This window comes from Dendrobates tinctorius, unplaced genomic scaffold (genome assembly GCF_039654945.1).
Source record: "Dendrobates tinctorius isolate UK_male_01 unplaced genomic scaffold, ASM3965494v1 ptg000107l, whole genome shotgun sequence".
Classification (NCBI taxonomy): domain Eukaryota; kingdom Metazoa; phylum Chordata; class Amphibia; order Anura; family Dendrobatidae; genus Dendrobates; species Dendrobates tinctorius.
Window position 1 is genome coordinate 16,234,914 of NW_027361775.1, and position 21,060 is coordinate 16,255,973.

The 21,060-nt window shown below is 47.6% G+C and overlaps 1 protein-coding gene across 4 annotated transcripts in view; it reads right to left on the reverse strand.

Moving 5' to 3' along the window:
- Positions 1–4,250: 4,250 nt before the first annotated feature.
- The window catches only part of LOC141100608 (protein CLN8-like), a 115,977-nt gene continuing 99,167 nt past the window's right edge, over positions 4,251–21,060 (reverse strand). For all 4 annotated transcript variants that reach the window (XM_073589197.1, XM_073589195.1, XM_073589194.1 and 1 more), the window contains one exon: positions 4,251–5,112. In XM_073589197.1, coding sequence (XP_073445298.1) covers positions 4,807–5,112 — 306 coding nt within the window. In that variant the 3' untranslated portion in view covers positions 4,251–4,806. The remainder of the gene's footprint in view (positions 5,113–21,060) is intronic.

The window sequence follows — 21,060 nt, forward strand, 5'->3', positions numbered from 1 at the left end:
GAAATTGGGGAACCTTACTGTATCCAGTCTGTGCAATATTACACGAATGTAGAGAGTCACCTACTCAGGAGTATTAGTGAATTCATGATGCACAAAACACAGCATCATAATTCACTGATACACCTGGCTACTTGCTAATAGTATTGGGAGTGTAAAAACTGAGAAAGCACTCAGTACAGGTATCAAAACAGTTTTTTTATTAACATACCAACAACATGCAATAACATTTTTTTTTACAACATTTGCTCTTGCCATTTCACCCGTCCTACATCTGAGTTGAAGTAGGCCGCAAATTGGTCCCTCATTTGGCCAACTTCAACGGATGACCTGAGAGGGTGCTGTGTAAATTCTGGCAAAGGATTAGGAGCAACATCATCAAGATCAAAGATAAGGTGCTCTCGAGAAATTACAAAGTTATGTAGAACAACACAGGCCTTGACCACCTCATCCACTGTTTCCAGTTTAAGATCAATAGCTGTGCCAAGAATGCGCCATCTCGATACAAGTATACCAAAAGCACACTACTGTTCTCCTGGCCCTGGTCAGCCTGTAATTAAAAATTATTTTTTGTAGGTCCAAGTCCCGGCTGGAGTAGGGTTTGAGGAGGTTTTGGCACATCTGGAACGCTTCATCACCAACCATTACAAATGGCTGTGGCAGACCTTCGGTGTTGGAAAGAGGACGTGGCATGGGGAAATCGAAGTTGTTACCATACAACCTCCTGCCCATGTCTGATGTCTTAAAAGCCTGGGAGTCATTCCCACGGCCAAATGCACCAATGTTCACTGCAATAAACTTACAGTCTGCATCCGCAATGGCCAGCAGTACAGTAGAAAAGTACTTTTTGTAGTTCTAGAACTCAGAGCCAATTCTTTTGGGCTTGATAATCCGGATGTGTTTCCGATCCACCGCGCCTAAACAGTTTGGGAAATTGCATACAGTCCAGAATCTTTCGGCGATTTCCAACCACTTTGCTGCAGTGGACATGGGCATGAATTCGGGACAAAGAACGTTCCAGAGAGCCCGGCAGGTGTCCGCTTCTGCAGCCTTTGGTTTATGAAAACTACGTACCTTAATGTGACCAGGAGCCGTTCCTCAGGAGTAATCACACGCCGGAGCTGCGTGTCCCATCTCTGGATGACTTCTTTTACCCGACCAAGCAAATAGTGAAAGGTTTCTTTGGTCATCCGGGTATAATCCGTAAATTTCTCCGGGTTTGCCTGGAGCTCGCTGTAGAGGGTGTGGTACGCTCCACGGCTTTCCCAGAGTTCAATAATGGGATGTATCCACAAACGCCGCTGCTGCCATCTTCGCTGCCTCTCTCTCTCCCTATGTTCATGGCAAGCAACGGCATAAGCCTGAGCCATCCTCATGTCCAGATCCAAGTCAAAGTAAAAGCTCTTCCAGCGCAGATCCATGTTTCTCAAGTCAAATGCAAGCAAATGTGAAGAATTCAGCTGTAAACAGGGGCTATATTAAGATTTTCCATAAGACACGCCCACTGCTGTACCATTGGTGGAGTGTGTTGCAAGAATTTTCCAAGGATTTTTTCTCTAGTTTAGGCCGGTTTCACATTAGCGCTTTTTCAGCGCACGCACGGCCGGGGGTAGCTCCGCCCCCGAGCCGGCTCTCTGCCCGGCGTGCCCACCCCTTGCTTGTAGCGCCGCCTACTAGCGGACAGCGGCGCCTGCGATCGGCGCACCCTATCTTTAGCATAGGGTGCGCAGATCGTGCGCAGGCCGTGCGCTAGTTGCGCTTTGACCTGCGCTGCGCACTTTTGACGGTGCACCGTGCGCGCCAAAATCAAACTTTTCGGATTTTGGCGCGCACGGCGCACCGTCAAAAGTGCGCAGCGCAGGTCAAAGCGCAACTAGCGCACGGCCTGCGCACGATCTGCGCACCCTATGCTAAAGATAGGGTGCGCCGATCACAGGCGCCGCTGTCCGCTAGTAGGCGGCGCTACAAGCAAGGGGCGGGCACGCCGGGCAGAGAGCCGGCTCGGGGGCGGAGCTACCCCCGGCCGTGCGTGCGCTGAAAAAGCGCTAATGTGAAACCGGCCTCATTGCGCATAAAAAATGCAAACGCATGAACAACGCTTACAAACGCATAAAAATGCTGCGATTTTTGGTCGTTATGCGCACAATAATGCACAAAAATGCAGCGTTCACAAGCGTTTGCATGCGCTTTTCATATGCGCTCCTAACACAGCGCAAAAAAACGCTAGTGTAAAACTAGCCTTAGTACACCTTGCGATAAGCCGACTTGTTGACTCAAATATTTCGTCTGGACATCCACCCTTTGGCTTTTGAATTGATGGGTGAATTACATTTTGTATTCTTCCAACTGTCCTGTCATGGCACTCACACCATGCAGTTTGGCAATATTCTTGGCCAAGAGACCGTTATCGGTGAGCTGGACAATACTGTTTCTTTTTCCTTGGGAAATCTTCTTGATGGCTGCTCCTCGACTCGAACCAGTGACTTTTAGCTTGTGAATCAACCTAATTACTCACTGAGCTATTAGGGAATGTGAGAACAGGTTGTCCTTTGTAGTATACAGAAGAAAAAGATTTTTCCATCACCAGGAGCAAAACAGTAACAATGCAGTGGCAAGACACAAATCTGCATAACTAATCATATGCTAAATAGTTGCAAGTCAAATTTATGCAAGAGATAGCAAAGATGATTGTCTATAAAATGATATTGACGTAAAATGAAAATGACATTCAAAGCAGTAGTGGATGGTGAGATATGGAGCCTGAAAGTCAAACGATCAAAACGTTGTTACCAATTTCTCAGTGTTTCTTGCTGGTGAGCATAGTTTCACTATGCTTATATATGTTGAAACATCTTGTTTTTTATAGGGTTTTCACATTTTAAAAGGGTTGTACTGAATTTGGAAGCTAGCGATAACGTTTCGATAGTTGAGAGTCTGATCACTGGGTCACCCACTGATTCCGACAATGGGGCTCTGAACAGTCCCTTGTGAATGAAGCAAAAGTCAAGCAAGCACAACTCTGCTCCATTCAGTCTTAATGGTAGTTCTACAGACAGCCAAGCACGGCATTGCAGGCGCCCTCACTTAAAATGAATACTGCGGACGTTCAGAGGGCCCCCCAGCAAACAGTGGGGGCTCTCTGAACGGGGAATAGCTTGTAGACTTAACAAAACTCATTTAATTGCCCCTTGTGGGAGGTTTCCTCAGATGTACATAGGTATATAATATTGATGTATTTGCATCAAAGGGCTTCTCTCATGATCTTCTGCAGTAGAGCAGTGGTCAGTATCATAGATTCCTGCTCCCTGGGGACGTTGCTTGAAAGATAGTTTGAATCAGTGACATTGTTGCATCAGTGGCCCTATCTCTGCGCTATTCAATGCTGCTAAATGAGGCAGAATGCAGTAGCACTGAAGTTGGCTGAGTCCAGCAATTTGACCATCTTTGGAGAAGCGCTTACAAGATCTCTTGGAAATAGCTTGTAATCACCGACTTCCTGGCCTTAGATTTTCGTATAACCCAGCCAATTGTCTGCAATCACGCAAAAAACCCTAAGAAAAAATCCAACACGTCTGATATGCAAAAATACTGAGGCCACATGACCTCTCCCCCACTAAATCAGAACTCTGGTGTGAACTGGACGCAAAACAAAAGATACTGATATAACAGGGGATTAGAAATACTGAAAAGACTGACATGAGCTGTGGCATATGGAACAGAGTCCAGCACCGGTCCCAGCAGGGAACAAGGCTGAACTCAAACCAGCAAAGCAGAAATCAGAGAAAAGCAAAAAAAAAGGAACAAATGCAAAAAGATTCAAACAGACAAATAACTTATCTGAAAAATGCAGGACAAAGCAGGAGGCAAGCAGACTTCAAAAAAGCTCAGGAAGAAAACCAAATCACCGGCAACAACTGAGGGAAGATTGCTCACTTAAATCTCTCCAGTCTGTAACACCTGACCTCCAATCATCCTCCTCAGGTGATTGACTTCTGTCAGCCAGATCAGCTCCATTACCAGTAGCAACCAGCAGAGGGAGCCCAAACTCAGAAGCCAGGTCAAAAGTGTTCACAACAGAAATGTTACTTAAGTTTTTTGTGTGCCATATCTCTGTGATTTAAGGGCATAAAAACTCAAAATTGGAAAATTGCAAAATTTTCGCCAAATTTCCTTTTTTTTGCAAATAAACGCAAGTTATATGAATGAAATTTTCCCACTAACATGAAGTACAATATGTGACGAGAAAAACAATGTGAATGTTTTTTACTTTTATTACTCTGATCACAGGTATAATACATTACAATACAGCAGCAAGTAAATTCATTATAGCTGTCTGTATTACCTTGGCAAAACACCTTTTAGACCATGCTCCTGGCATGGTCTAACAGACCACCATAGGTGACAGATGCCCGGCGATGACGTCACAGGGGAATTGACTAGGTGGGAGATGGAAGCCCCTCTGTCTCCTAGCCTTCTAAATGCTGCAATCTAAATACTATTGATCATAGCATTTAGAGGGTTATAAAGATGGGCTTGGTTAGCTTTGCTAATAGGTCTTATTCGGGATTTAAAAGTTATAATTCTCACTCCAATAGGGTAAGTGGACTAAACATTGGATAAACCGTTCCAGACAGAATTGGTTAATTTTAAATATGTGGAAAACTTTGATAAATTTGGCATAAATAAGTCTCCAGTTCTGTGCTCAAATAAAGGCATAAACAAACATAATCAGAGGACATTTTTATAACAGACAAGAACTGTTCTATCATGATCTTTCCACAGAGCAAGAACAGGGACCATACTGATGTGTTATTCATTTTTATTTATGATAACTTTGTCATTTCCTTCGCTTGATGATTTATTGGATGTTGAATGAACAGGAGTCAGAAGTTGTTTGGTCTTCATATAGGTCCAATAAGGGTTCAGCATAAAAGTAAGTAAAATCAGCGAAACGAAGAAGAAAGCTACGTACAAAACTGTGGTGGATTTCACCAGACGATCATAGTTGTTAAGAGATACCCACCACAAGTGATAGGTAAGGAACATGCGGCAATGGAACAAGTGAACCACAATCCACTGATCCACCTTCCAAATAAATGTTTGTGACCAGCCAGCCTAGAAGAAAAAAAAAAAAAATGCATACAAATTATCTTGATAGTTAAACAACATCTATATAGTGACTTCTGTCCTGAAACTACAATTTGTGGCAACAAATCAGGAGTTAACTCATACAGTAAATACCCAACTTTTAAAAAAATGTTTTATGCTCCAATTCATTCTAAAGAAAAGCAACTTTGCAAGTAGGAAAATTTCCTTCTTGTGCCGAACTACCATACTTGGCTATGCTTACAATCAAATCTTACGTAGTCTGACCCTGCAATCACGTGTCACCTTATTATGCTCCTATCTGTATAGCATATTCACACATTGCAGTCATGCTGTGTATATTCGCTGCAACAAAATCACACTGTTTTGCTTCTATTTTCCAAAAATGCGGCAAAAATGTTATGGCTCTAAAAAATACAACGCCACAAGGTGTGAACGCAGCGTAACAGGTGACCAAAATAAGATTTAATATTTTTGACTGAACAACTTATGTTGAGCAAAGACAAAGTTTCATTTTCAACTATGATCCTGAAAGGTCAACTATAATTTCTGATGACATAACAGTATAAGCCGTCGTGTATGTACAAGAGAAATAACACCATTTCTGGCCATTATATGACTTGTATTTTCCACCATCACCAGTTTTCCCCTCTGCGTGCTCTATTTCTTTATTTGCAATTGTCTCTGAGCTGATGTCTTCCAAAGTACAGCACACACAGAGGGAGTCATGTCCTTTATTCCTTTTTAGGCTGGAGTCACACTTAACGTATTAAAAAAAAATCAGTCCGATTTTGACGGCCGGGAATAGCAGGAGTGTTCTCCGTATGGTGATCCGTATGTGCAGGGCTGCCACTAGAAATTTCAGGGCCCCCTTGAGACTCCACCCAGTCTCCACCCAGTTACGCCTCCACCATTCGAACCTTCCATAGTCCCACTATCCACTCTTGGAAAAACTCCTGCACCACGTCCTCACCAATCACACATTAACACCTGATCATAAACATAGCCATCAGCCTTTGTTTTGACCAAAAGTTTTTTTAAGCCACCACGAAAAGGTAGACTATTTTCGCAGCTAATGACGTAGCTTCTGACTTCTAGCCAGCCAGAAGCTGTGCTTACAAGATGGCACCTTAAGACCGGATTGGTGCTGAAAATTGATGAAGATGTCGGAAGGTGAGTATGAGAGGGGATTAGGTTTAAAGGGACCCTGTCAGCACAGAATGGCTGTTCAACCAAGTACAGGTGCTTGGTGCTTCAAAGCGGCCAATCATTAAAAATTATCTCCATCCCCTTTTCTTTAATTGATAGCTCTGGCTTCATAGAGCCAGAGGGAGGGAGAGAGAGGGAAACCAAGCAGGTGGGAAGGTGATTTTATACGATTAAGGTTCTTCACGACGGCCAATTTCAGGAAAGCAAAGTTTGAACAGCTTAGAGAGGACCTTCGCCGAATTGATTGGGACAATGTCCTCAAAAATAGGAGCACAGAAAATAAATGGGAAATATTTAAATCAGTTTTACACACCCACTGCGAGCTAGCCATACCGTACAGAAATAAAAGGGCTAGGGAAAGGAGAACACCAATGTGGCTAAATAAGGATGTAAAAAGGGCAATAAATAACAAGAACAAGGCATTTAAGAAGCTAAAACGAGAAGGCAATGAAGAAGCATTAAAAAGTTATAGAGAAAAAAATAAAATGTGTAAAAAACAAATACATTTAGCAAAAGTGGAAACAGAGACTCATTGCTAAGGAAAGTAAAACAAACCCCAAACTATTCTTTAATTATATAAACAGTAAAATGATTAAAATTGATGGTGTCGGCCCTTTAAAGAACAATGAGGGTGAAATCATAGAGAGCGATGTGGGAAAAGCAAATGTTTTAAATACTTTTTTCTCAACAGTGTTCACACAGGAAAAGGATTTGCCAGGGGAAATGCAGAGTGATAATGTAAACTCGCCATTAAGTATTACCTGCCTAACCCAGGAAGAAGTGCAGAACCGCCTTAGTAAGATTAAAATTGACAAATCACCAGGTCCTGATGGCATTCACCCTTGGGTATTAAGGGAGTTAAGTAATGTGATAGACAGGCCTCTATTCCTTATATTTAAAGACTCTATAGAAACAGGGTCTGTTCCTTTTGATTGGCGGCAAGCAAATGTGGTACCAATATTCAAAAAGGGGTGTAAAAGGGAACCTGGAAATTATAGGCCAGTAAGCTTAACATCTGTTGTGGGTAAAATTTTTGAAGGGTTTCTAAGGGATACCATTATGGAATATCTCAATGTTAATAAATGTTTAACTCCATATCAACATGGATTTATGAAGGATCGCTCATGTCAAACTAACCTGATCATTTCATGGTTTGAACAGGGTTCTTGCCCTGCACTCACAGGGTTAAGTGTTCGTGGCCTCTTTCTGGATCTGGGAGGGGTATTTATACTCACGCTTTACCAGGGTTCTCTGTCAGCTATACTGTTGCTCTGGTGTGTCTGACCCCTGGTGTGCGTTTATTCTGCGTTGCTTGTTTGCTTCCCGTGTATGACCCGGTCCGTGTCCTCACTCTGTACTCAGTTTCTCATTTTGGCACTATTGTCTTTTCCGGTTCTGATCTCCTGGCTTGGCTATCGTTACTCCGTTACAGTTTCTCCCTATTGTACTGTCTATTGCCCGTTCTGGTTTTCTGATCTATTGCTACGTCCTGACTATCCATTCTGTCTAACCCTTTGGTACTGTATTGCTATCTCGTGCTTTGACCCGGCTTGATCTGGTTTCTGTCTCTGTCTATGCCCCTTGGTTACATTGTCCAGTAGTTACCTTTCTAGGAGTTTCCCTGCAGCTCCTGGCTCTGTGGCGCTGAGGCCACGCCACCAGCAGTCACATGCTTCAGGTCCTGTGAGCTTGGAGCATGCATTGTCACCACTGAGACGCCGCTCCGCAGGTATCTTTGTGCACAGTCTTTGTACTCAGGACACGCTCAGTGAGCAAGTGCAGTGCGGTGTTCCTGACAGATCAGCTTCTATGAGGATGTAAGCTCTCAATTGGACCAAGGAGAATCATTGGATGTCATTTATCTCGACTTCTCTAAAGCATTTGACACTGTCCTACATAAAAGATTGGTAAGTAAGATGAGAAAGCTTGGGCTAGGGGAAAATGTGTGTAGATGGGTAGGTAGCTGGCTTAGTGATAGAAAACAAAGAGTGGTTATTAATGGGGCATACTCAGATTGGGCCAGGGTTACTAGTGGGGTACCACAGGGTTCTGTATTGGGCCCCCTACTATTTAATATATTTATTAATGATCTAGTGGATGGCTTAGACAGTAAAATATCACTATTTGCAGATGATACAAAACTATGTAAGGTAGTTAACACAAAGGAGGACAGTTTGCAACTACAGACAGATTTGAGTAAATTGGAGAATTGGGCTGAAAAATGGCAAATGAGGTTTAACACAGTTAAGTGTAAGGTTATGCACATGTGAAGGAGAAAGAGATGCTACAATTACTTACTAAATGGGAAACTGCTGAGGAAATCAGACATGGAAAAAGACTTAGGAATTTTAGTCAATAAGAAGCTAAATTGGAGTGCCCAGTGTCAGGCAGCTGCCACCAAAGCAAATAGGGTCATGGGATGCATTAGAAGAGGTCTGGGGACACGAGATGAAAACATAATTCTCCCTCTGTACAAATCACTCGTCAGACCACACTTGGAGTATTGTGTGCAATTTTGGATGCTGATGCTCAAGAAAGACATTACTGAACTTGAAAGGGTTCAAAGGCGGGCTACTAAAATGATAAATGGAGTTGGTTCACTACAATACCCAGAAAGGTTATCAAAATTAGGTCTATTTACACTAGAAAAGAGAAGACTTAGGGGAGACCTAATATATATGTACAAGAATATCAGAGGGCAATACAGAGATCTCTCCAATGAACTGTTTGAACCAAGGACTGTGACAAGAACAAGGGGGCATTCTCTTCGTTTGGAGGAAAGACAATTTCTGCACCAGCATAGAAGAGGGTTCTTCACGGTAAGACCAGTGAGGCTCTGGAATTCTCTTCCTGAGGAAGTGGTGATGGCCAACTCACTGAATGAATTTAAGGAATGGATGCTTTTCTTGTGAGTAACAGTATAGAAGGTTACGAATAACATAATACAATAGGTAGATGGTTGACCCAGCTTAGGGGAAGGAATTTTTTTCCCTATGGAGAAAACTGGCTTCTACTCTGAGTCTTTTGCCTTCCCCAGGATCAACAATGCAGAACAGCTGCACTAAAATTAGGCTGAACTAGATGGACATAAGATCTTCCTTCAGCCTTCAAAACTATGTATATGTAACCAAGCACCTGTACTTGGTTGAACAGTCATTCTGTGCTCACAGAGCTCCTTTAAAGCACCATTCCAGTGGTGAAAGAAACAAAACAAAACGCTGGAGTGGTGCTTTAAAATGGCTACAGTGCCTCAATGTTTTACACATTGTGGTTGAATTTTTCAAAACCAGTTTAAGACTAAAGTGATTTTGTTACCTGGACTAAAAATATTACTATACATCTATATGAATCACACACAGTATATATAATACATGCTGGTATACAAAATAAAATATACACTGAATACATACCTGCCTGTACTATACAGTGTGTTTATATAAAGTTTGCTCATATATTATATGTAGGTATTTATTGCACCTATTTCTCTATAGTGCACAAGTTCAGCATAACCAGACTGTAATGACTGGAGGCTGCCCTGACCCAGACTACAAGCAGGGATTAAAGACTGTTCTTGGAGCTCCGGGGCCGGTCACTGCTGTGTGTGGCTGACAAACATGATCCTGCAGCGACCAGCATGGAGCTCCGGGATCACAGGGAGTAAATCACCGCTGAATGAGCCTTAAAGGAGTTGGCCGGTCTAAATCCACAAGCCTGCAGTCCCTCTGTGGGTCAACTATGTGACTGCAGACGTGCGAATCCTCAAAGCGTATGCACTATGCGCTGTGAGGATTTGCTAGTCTCAAAGCCGGGAACAGCAGTCACATGTCTACAAGGGTGTAAAATGCAGACTACCAGCCAGAACCCAACTAGAGGAACTGTTGGTGAATATCGGTCTACACTTGGACCGCAGTGCATGGACCGGCCGAGGGTCTCCAGACCTGAACTCAGCAGCTTCACAACATGTATGAGGCTGGGAGATCAGCGCCCAGTCTATACACTGCAGTGCGAGCGCAGATCAATTTCCCACTTTTATTAATCATTCCCTCCCCCCTTTCAAACTCCAGCCAAAATTTATAAGCTACTGGATGATCCTGAGCTGCTGCCTGATGTTGTAATTGGGCATTTGATTTTGCAGCAGCGCTCGGGTCATCCAGTAGCTTATAAATTCTTGCTGGGGAGTGGAAGGGGGACAGCATTATTATATCATACAATCACGTACTGAAATGGTGGACAAAGTAATACATGGACTTAAGTCAGCTTCTCACACAGCCAGTCAAAAAAAATCTCCCTGCGGGATGCAGACTCCTCTCAGCAGCCCCTCCCTGCGGGACACAGCCCCATAGTCCTCTCACTAGCCTTCCCCTGCGGGACACAGACTCTCTTTAGCACTCTCCCTCTGTGGGACGCAGACTACCTTTAGCAGCATTCCCCTGCGGGACGCAGACTCCACTCAGAAGCCTCCCCCTGTGGGACGCAGCCCTCCAGTCACCTCATTAGCTTCCCCCTGTGGGACACAGCCCCTCAATGGCCTCATTAGCCTCCCCCTGAGGGACGCAGCCCCCCAGTCGCCTCACTAGCCTCGCCCTGTGGGACGCAGCCCCCCAGTCACCTCACTAGCCTCCCCCTGTGGGACACAGCCGCACAGTCTCCTCACTTGCCTCCCCCTGTGGGACACAGCCCCCCAGTCTCCTCACTTGCCTCCCCCTGTGGGACACAGCCCCATAGTCTCCTCACTTGCCTCCCCCTGTGGGACACAGCCCCCCCAGTCACCTCACTAGCCTCCCCCGGAGGTACGCAGCCCCCCAGTCCCGTCATTTGCCTCCCCCTGTGGGACACAGCACCTGAGTCTCCTCACTAGTCTCCCCCTGTGGGAGGCAGCACTCCAGTCCCCTCACTTGCCTCTCCCTGTGGGACGCAGCACCTGAGCCTCCTCACTAGTCTTCCCCTGTTGGACGCAGCTCCCCAGTCACCTCACTAGCCTCCCCCTGTGGGACATGGCCCCCCAGTCCTCACTAGCCTCCCCCTGAGGGACGCAGCACCCCAGTCCCCTCACTTTCCTCTCCCTGTGGGACGCAGCACCCCAGTCCCCTCATTTGTCTCCCTCTGTGGGACGCAGCCCCCCAGTTACCTCAGTAGCCTCCCCCTGTGGGATGCAGCCCCCAGTCACCTCAGTAGCCTCCCCCTGTGGGATGCAGCCCCCCAGTCCCCTCAATTGTCTCACCCTGCGGGAAGCAGCCCCCCAAACACCTCACTAACCTCCCCCTGTGAGATGCAGCCCCCCAGTCCCTTCACCCCCTCAGGTGCGTTACTCGATATTCCAGGAGCATTCGGATGTTGCTAAGGCTTTCCACGGAGCCAACAACAATGATTGGAACCTTGCCATCTTTACCAGTTACCTGGACTTCACCATCAGATGGGATCCTCACTCTCGCCACACTGGATCTATTCTCAAGCTCTTGCATCACTTTTCCAAGCCTTCCAATGACTTTCCCCACCAGATGTCTGGGTACCGGAATTCAGTCTTCCACAAAGCCCAGCCGATTTTTAGTTTCCCTCACAAGCTCCAGACGTCGAGCGGCTTTCATATTACTCAACATGATCATCTGTTTCGTGCAGAGACATTGTACATGCATATCCCACAGGACAGCCACCCGCTTCACTGTCTTCCCTAGTCAACAGTACGACCAACTGCCGAGTCTCAGGCGCCCAGTGCACCCTACACGCTTCGACCGCCTTTTTAAAGGCCTCATGCACACCCTCACTGGTACAGGCTTCATGCAGCTCTTTGGGTACCTCTATCACGCACTTGAAGAGCGAGGTCTCACTCTTCATGATCGGAAGGCTCCCGCTTTGCAACGAACTTTTCCATCAAGACCTCTACAACGACCGGGTGATTGTCTTGTCCCATTCTCAGCACACACACTTCCTTAGTTTTACAGTCTTCAAGACCCCTCGCTAAGATGAGCATTTGCAGGTCCGCCTTGTTATCCCTTGGACACGGCCGCTGTAAGTCTTCGACCACCAACTTCTCTTCTTGCAGAAGACCTCTTAAGGCTTCTCTGAGTACTTCCACATCTTCCCTTAAGTCCTCATTTACACTTTGCCACGTTGACAAGTGACCTCTGAACTCAGAGACTTCCTTCACCAGTTCATCCACTCGGTGCTCAGCAGTCTGTCTCAGGGCGTTTTCTTGTTCGACATGCTCTTTTATTGTCTTTACTTCGGCCTGTAAACCTGCCACTTTCAAACTCTCCTTCGCCAGCTGTTGACAGACCTCTTCGCGCTCTTTCTCCAAGCTTTGGACATGTACTTCTACCTGGTGGAAACTGCCAGCTCACTCTTTCCATGTGCACATTTTGTCAGCTTGTCGATTTGTTCCTCTAACTGTCACGTGAGAGGAGTCTAATTAGACAGTTTCTCCTGTAGCTCTTCTATTTTGTCTTGGAGCTGTTCTTCACCTGCGATTTTAGCTGTTGGAACCCTACCCCCACCCTGGGTCAGTTTTATGTTTCTCACGTCGTCGACTACTTCAGTGCTAGGTTTTCTCAAGGACACTAACCTTGTTGGCACATGTCCCTGTCTCCTTTATCTATCTTCTCAGAGGGTGCAGTTTGTTCAACACCCTTTCGCCTTTTACGCCTCCTGTGATGGGAGGAGGACTTGCTATTTAGACCCGAGTCAGTCTTACTGCACTCTTTTCCATTGTCGTCACCGTCTGAATGGGAGTCACCACCACCGGATTGGTCATCCTGGAACCAGCGGTCCCTATTTCAAATGGTGTTGGACCCCACTCTTGGAGTTTCCCTTCTTCACCTTGTGAAGCACTGTCATTCCCTTGTGTCCGAGCTTCTGTCTGCACAACATTGTACTCAGCCCTAGTGGTTGCTACTGGCAATAACACGTCACAGTTACCCACGGAGTGTGTGTCACACCCCAGAGTATGGTGACCCCTCAAGTTGCTCTCTATCTGGGTGTCAGCTCCACTCTGTTTAACTACTACATGAGTATCAGCCCTACTGTCGTATACTTCAGGCGACCTCAGGTCAGTAAGTTGGGCAGACGCATACCTTCCTCCGGTCACCCCTACATCTGACCCGTCCATTTTGGGAGGTGTTACTGCCTTAATGTACACCACTCCATCAGTAGAGAGGCCTCCATCCTCCTGCTGTAGAGGAGCTCCCCTCTCCTACAAGTCTGAGGACAGGCTAAGTTCGGGACTATAGCGACGTCATGGTCTTTAATGGCCCTGACCGTCTCGAGGACTACCCAGGCCATCCTTTTGGATATTATAAATTTATCGGGCACAGTCCTCCTCTCTAGGGTCACCGAGCTCCCAGAATCGACCAGTCCAAATACATCCTCTGCATTCATCAGCAGGGCACACCCCCGAAGCCTCTTACTGGGTGGGTAGTGCATATAGCAGACTGGACACACATAGTACACTTGCCCCTGGAAACAGTCTGTCTGTGCCATCCCTTTACCTTCGGGATGCTCTGCCCCTTTTTGGTAACTAACATTCCCCTGGACTCCACCCCCTTTTGGAACTTAGCCCCCTTTTGGGCAACAACCCCCTTTTTGGATACTGCCCTCATCGCTGTTGGGTTACCGTCCCCTTTTGGGACTCCACCCCTTTTTGGGCAACCATGCCGGTTTGGGTTATCGCCCTCTTTTTGGGCACTACCCCACTCTGGGTTACACCCCATGGACTTCCCCACGGCCTTCTAAGGCCCCAGTTCGCACAGTGCACTTAAGTCTCTCTGGACTTGTACTGGCCTTTTAAGAGTTTGTATGCTCTGGACATCTGATGTCCTCTGACAACACCTCCCCAGCTCCTGCTGGCACTTCCACAGCTTCTGCTGTAGCCACAAAACCGCCGGCACCTCCGGCTGCCGATCACAAGCTGCTGCTGCTGTCACTGCAGCTCCTGCTGCTGCAGAACCTCTTACTGTAACTGCAGCTCCTGCCACCACAAGGCCCTGCACGGCTCTGCACTGCCGACTTCGTGGACCTGCCGATCCACAGCAAGCTTTGTAATCCCACGGAGCTACAGCCAGATGCTTGCAATCTTCGTGACTCTGCCGAGCCACAGCAAGCTGTCTTGGAAAAAAAAAAACAAAACAAAAAAAAAAAAAACTTTGTGACCTGGCCGAGCCACAGCAATCACCTCACACTTGCTTTCTGAACCGTTGCCCGCAGTCTTGCACCAAATGTAGCATAGCGCCTAGTGTGTGTGTTGGGGAACACTCACTTGGCAGCGGATTAACATAAACAGGCATGGTTTTTCACACATGGTTTATTTAAAACGTCATAAACCGCACTGTAAGCCATGTTGCATATAACCGGCTTACACAGTCCATTACTTCATCACGTATGGCTTGATAATGCATTCACTAGTCACACCTGACTCTCTCCAGTCACCGGGTGACCGCACAGTTCAGTAAATGACCTTTGTCAGTGAACATGGTTCCTTCCCCATACCCGGGGTTACCTTTCAGGAGCTCCTGCTCCGCAGGCTGACTCCTCGTCAGTCCAAGGTCCTCAACAGGACGGCATCTTCCTCAATGCAGGGCCGCCCCAGGCTCTGCACACACATGTGGCCTGTCCGGGAGCTATTCAGGATGTTCATCCAACACCCAGGCCACCAGGTCCAAGGTCTCACCGCGTGCTCTTCAAGAAGTCCATCCCCACCTGGGACCTTCCAGGACCTGGCACTCAGAACCATTCAGGTCCATATACTCTGCCCATGTGATCAGACCTCAATCACATTATATGGTTGTAACCACCCCCCATGGATGGGTGGTGCATGTGTGGTTAGTCATTTCCCGCCCAGCTCTCTGACTAACCCTATAAGCCCCCCTTATGTTGCATTTTGTTGCGGCCACCGCAGCATCAAAACGACGCATGCGGACGCATCCGCATACATCCGCATGGCCTGCATACCCAATGTTAAAGATAGGTACACAGGCTGCATGCAGACGTAGGCAAAGCTGAACGGAGGAGGTGCGGCAGTGGGAGGAGTTTCACAGAGGAACTATGCAGCCTTCCGCAGCTCCGACATCCGCAAATCTGAACCTAGCCTTAGAAAGCTCAGTATGATCTTTGAGTCTCCCTCTGCATGTTTTTTCACTCTGCTCCTTACTTCTTCTCCCTTCCATAAAATATAGTAAGCACAATACCCAAGCCCATTGTCCCAAGGGACATGCTCCACTCCAACAAACTATGACAATACAAAGATCATGTCACTACTCAGTGGCACATAGATCAAGAGTGAAACAATTTTGAATAAAAACTCAATTTTTATTAAAGAATAAACAAACTGTGGTGTAGTGACCACTGTGTCCGCTAGGAGGCGCTGTGTGGGTGTCCCAGGAGAGAGGAGGAGTGGCAGGATGCTGAATGATCATTATGTATCATAAGGTAGGTGGCCTTGGGATGGAAGCTTGAATATGTGTGTTGATCAGCAGAGGTACTGCTGAGCTTTCGTTACACTGTCAGGGAGAGCTTTCCAGGTAGCTCGTGAGATGGGCTGACCCAGCTACCTACAAATCCACCCAGGGGTGTGTGTGTTTAAAAACGCCTATAGTAAAGACTATGTGAGTGTACTAGTAGGACCTGTGATGAGGTTACAGCCATGCGATCCGGTGAGCGTGGCTACGGACCATATAAGGTGGCCAGGGTAGGTCACATGAGTGAACGCTTGGACTCGGTTGTTCCGTTTGGAAGGTCTCGCTGGAAGATGTGTCTGCCTTCCTGAAGTGCCTTTGTGTATAATGGCTGCACGTGTCTGAGAGTTCCCAGGGGAGGGAATGGACGTCTGCAGTGTGGTGAAGCAACCATGAGGTAACCTGGCCACGGGGTGAAATAACTGTGAGGCTAGAGAGCCTGCGTATTGGACACTGCATAACCTGTGTGACTACAGGGTTAACGGAGGGGAGCTCTGTCATGGACGCTATGCTGATCTGATATGAACTTTCTGTTGCTGTTCATGGTTTATGATGCTTAATAAACCGCATGGACTGTTGGAGTTATATGAGAAACCCGTGCCGGACCTCGTTATTTGGCTGCCTAGCGAGTGTCCCCTACCTGAACAACAAGCGCTACCTTACAAAACATACCGTATTTTTCGGACCATAAGACGCACTTTTTTTCCCCCAAAATTTTTGGGGAAAGTGGGGGGTGCGTCTTATAGTCGCAATATACTCACCTCCGGGGCTCTGCGGTGCGGTGGTGGCAGCGGGCGGGGCTCTGCGGTGCGGTGGTGGCAGCGGGCGGGGCTCTGCGGTGCGGTGGTGGCAGCGGCTCCGCCGGCATTTCCTCCAAGCCCGGAGGCCCCCCCGCACATCCGGGAACATGGACGCCGGGAAGAGGGCCGCCGGTCCGGGGACGGCGCATGCGCGGCTTCAGATCTCGTCCCGAAATCTGCAGTGGCCCACCTGCCCCAGCACAGCTGCCCCAGCCTCAGGACAGCTGCCCCAGCACAGCTGCCCCAGCCTCAGGACAGCTGCCCCAGCACAGCTGCCCCAGCCTCAGGACAGCTGCCCCAGCACAGCTGCCCCAGCCTCAGGACAGCTGCCCCAGCACAGCTGCCCCAGCCTCAGGACAGCTGCCCCAGCACAGCTGCCCCAGCCTCAGGACAGCTGCCCCAGCACAGCTGCCCCAGCCTCAGGACAGCTGCCCCAGCACAGCTGCCCCAGCCTCAGGACAGCTGCCCCAGCACAGCTGCCCCAGCACAGCTGCCCCAGCCTCAGGACAGCTGCCCCAGCACAGCTGCCTCTGCCCCAGCACAACCAACCTGCCCCAGCACAGAGCCGCCACCGCACGAGCCTGGACCACTGAATGACCTCTGTGACTACTCCACCTGTGCCGGATCCCTTCCCAGGTAAGCTGAATTCGGACTGTAAGACAGACCCCCATTTGACACATTATTATTTTTTTCCCTATTTTCCTTCTGAAAATTGGGGTGTGTCTTATGGTCCGGTGCGTCTTATAGTCCGAAAAATACGGTATATACCCGTTGCCTCAAACCACAAAATACATGAGCAGGGAGAACAGCAATAACAGAGGGATACATAATTTGCATTATCCCTATATACAATATTTTGTTCATAAAATATTTTTATAGAAACTATACACAGACCTATTGTATGCACAGACCTATTGTAGTATAACTTATTTCAGAAAAAGAGCTACTAATATCCTCCACAATACAGAAAGCAAAAATTGCTGGGTAAAATGCTCAATACAAAGAGGTCTTCATATATTCAAAAAAATATTATAGCAACCATAAATAGGTGAACAAAAAAATCATTGTGCAAAAATATATTCCTATATAATAGTGCCATATAGTACTAATGCCACATGGAGAAGATAGGTTTTTACACCCAATTAATTTAACACATAATACCTGAGCCTATAAAGTTCTCCTGGACACCATAGCACGCTGTCTCCCGGCACCGACGTGCGTTTCGCCTGTGCTTTTTCCTGGGGGTGTATCTAGCTATCCAGCGTCATCCTTCTTATATCGGTAACTCTCCAATTGGAATAATGAGGGATGGTTCTATTCAAATTCTACTCCAATAGATTACAATGAAGCTCTCCGTGTTATGAAGTCACATGGAGGAGGTGCCGAATGTAGTGGTTTCATCCACCTGCCGATTAATTCAGCCTTTTAATCCCGTCCATACACATTGTTACTGTAACGAATGGAAGCGGACGCAGAGATGGTGAAGTTCACATTCGTTTTTTATTTTTTAAGTGGAACCTCGGGACCACGGTCCGGGGGGCTCCGAAGGGGGCGTGACTAGTGAGCCCCGGGCACCCGTAGTAAAGCCCCTCAGGCAGGGCCAGAATGGAATACCCGGAGGACACAGGTGCTACCTCCAGTTAGACCCCGAACACGTGGCAGCTGTCCCAGCGGGACCAAAAGGGATAACAAAAGTTACAGCAGAGTCTACAATGCGCTGGGTCCTGGATCCGGTTAGTTGGTAAGGAGTCCGTTCCAGTGACCTTCACACAGTCCTTGGACTCGGATGGCTGTAGGCGGAACGGGATGGCTTAGCCCCTGATGGTTGCTGATATAACCAGGTAACACAGGATACTGATATGCTGTGGAAACAGAGAGCATTAGACAATGCACAGAGACTGCAGATACAGGTTAGCATGAGAACCGGATGTAGCAATGATAGATACTCGTTGCTCCGGCGCTCTCCCTATGGAGGAGAGGCCAAAAATAGCAGCCAGTGCGCTGCCATTGGTTAATTGCATTTTTTGAATAATGCACTCCGCCCCTTTAAGGCAAGAGAGCGGGCGGGCGTGCCCTAATAGCCTTAGTTACAGATCTCCTCACAGGACGCCAGGAGGAGGAGGCAGGAGGGAGGACAGAATGCTGAGCAGCAGCATGAGAGGCTTGAGGTGAGTGCCCAGAACGGAGAGCAGCGGCAGGCCTGGACGCAGCGCCAGGACGGGGGCAAGGTGTAACAGCGGCAGACCTGGGCGCAGTGCCAGGACGGGGACCGGGTGTAACAGTATCCCCCTCTTTACACCCCCTCTTCTTCAAGCCTGCGTAGAACCGTTTAAGGAGAAGAGGAGCCTGGATGTTCTCCCTAGGCTCTCAAGATCTCTCCACAGGACCAAAACCCTTCCAGTCCACCAGATAGTAGGTCTTACCCCTTACTTTTTTAAGGCCAGGATATGTTTTACCTCAAAAACATCATCCTCCGAGACAGGGTCAGGAGTGGTACCCGGATCCTTAAAGAAGGGACTCAAAACTGGTTTGAGGAGAGAAACATGAAAGGAGTTAGGCACATGTAGGGAAGTGGGCAACTTCAGCTTGTACGAGACTGGATTGATCTGTCTCAAGATCTCAAATGGTCCGATGAACCGGGGGCCCAATTTGTAGGATGACATCTTTAACCGGATGTACTTAGAAGAGAGCCATACCTTGTCTCCGGGACAAAAGATAGGCGCATCCAAACGTCTCTTGTCCGCATGCCTTTTCATGCGCTGGGAGGCTTTCTCCAGAGCAGTTTTGGTATCCCTCCAGACCTTAGAAAAATCTTCGGAGATAGTATCGGCAGCTGGAACGCCAGATGATCCGGAGATGGGAAGAGGTATTCCGGGTTGCAATCCGAAGACAATCTGAAAGGGAGACTTTCCAGAAGATTCACTTACTTGATTGTTGTAAGAAAATTCGGCCCAGGACAGTAAGTCTACCCAGTCATCATGATGGGCGTTGACAAAGTAACGCAGGAATGCAGCCAGGATTTGATTTGTCCTCTCCACTTGTCCATTGGACTGAGGATGGTACGCTGAGGAAAAATCCAGTTCAATTCTTACCAGTTTACAAACTGCTCTCCAGAATCTTGAGGTGAACTGGACTCCTCTGTCGGACACAATGTGGAGAGGGAAACCATGGAGATGGAAGATGTGGCGGATGAACAGGTCCGCCAACTCAGGAGCAGTTGGAAGACCGGGTAGTGGAACGAAGTGAGCCATTTTAGAGAAGCGATCCACCACTACCGACACCACAGAACAGCCAGATGAGATTGGGAGATCTGTGATGAAGTCCATCACGATATGCTGCCAGGGGGCAGACGGAATTGGAAGAGGCTGAAGCCTACCTGCGGGTAGAAGCTTGGCCGTCTTGTTACGAGCACAGGAAGGACAGGCTGTGACGTACTCCAGAATGTCCTTAGCCATGGCAGGCCACCAGTAGTACCGGGAGATGAGTTGCAGAGTCTATCTCTGGCTGGCGTGACCAGCCAACTTGGATGAGTGACCCCACCGAAGGACAAGAGTACGCTCAGAAGCTGACACGAAAGTCTTCCCGAGAGGCACCGGGCAAGATCAGTAGAAGCGACCGCGACTAACCTTAAGGGTTCAATGATGTGCTGCGGTTCTTCTTCTTGATCAGGAGGTAGAAAGGCTCTGGAAAGTGCGTCTGCTTTGACATTTTTGTCAGCTGGGTGAAAATGAAGAACAAAGTTAAAACGAGCAAAAAACAAAGCCCAACGGGCTTGACGAGGATTCAGCCTTTGTGCAGTTTGGAGATAAGCAAGGTTTTTGTCATTGGTGTATACGACTACCTGATGAAGAGCTCCTTCTAGAAGATGCCTCCACTCCTGCAGAGCCAATTTGATAGCCAACAATTCCTGATCTCCAACAGAATAATTCCTCTCTGCGGAAGAAAAAAACCTTGGAAAAAAAACCACAGGAATGCATTCACCCGGAGGACGATTTCTGGGTTAGTACAGCTCCCGCACCTACTGAAGAGGCATCGACCTCAAGAAAAAATTGTTCATTGGAGTTAGGACGATGAAGAACAGGTGCGACAGCAAAGGCCTTTTTGAGAGAAACAAAGGCCTCCTCAGCCTCGGGAGGCCAATACTTCGGATTTGTACCTTTCCAGGTTAGAGCGGAGATGGGCGCTACTCGGGTGGAGAAGTTAGGAAAGATTTGCCTGTAGTAGTTGGCGAAGCCCAGGAATCGCTGTATGGCCTTCAACCCGGAAGGACGAGGCGCCACTTGAGTACAGCTGATAACTTCTCTGGATCCATTTTTAATCCTGTGGAGGAAACAATGTAACCGAGGAAAGGCAAAGAGGATTGCTCAAAGAGGCACTTTTCCAACTTGGCGTACAGTCTGTTCTCCCTGAGTCTCTGTAAGACCAGGCGCACTTGTCTGCGATGCGAGACCAAGTCAGTAGAAAAAAAATCAGAATGTCGTCTAGGTAGACAACAACCCAGGTGT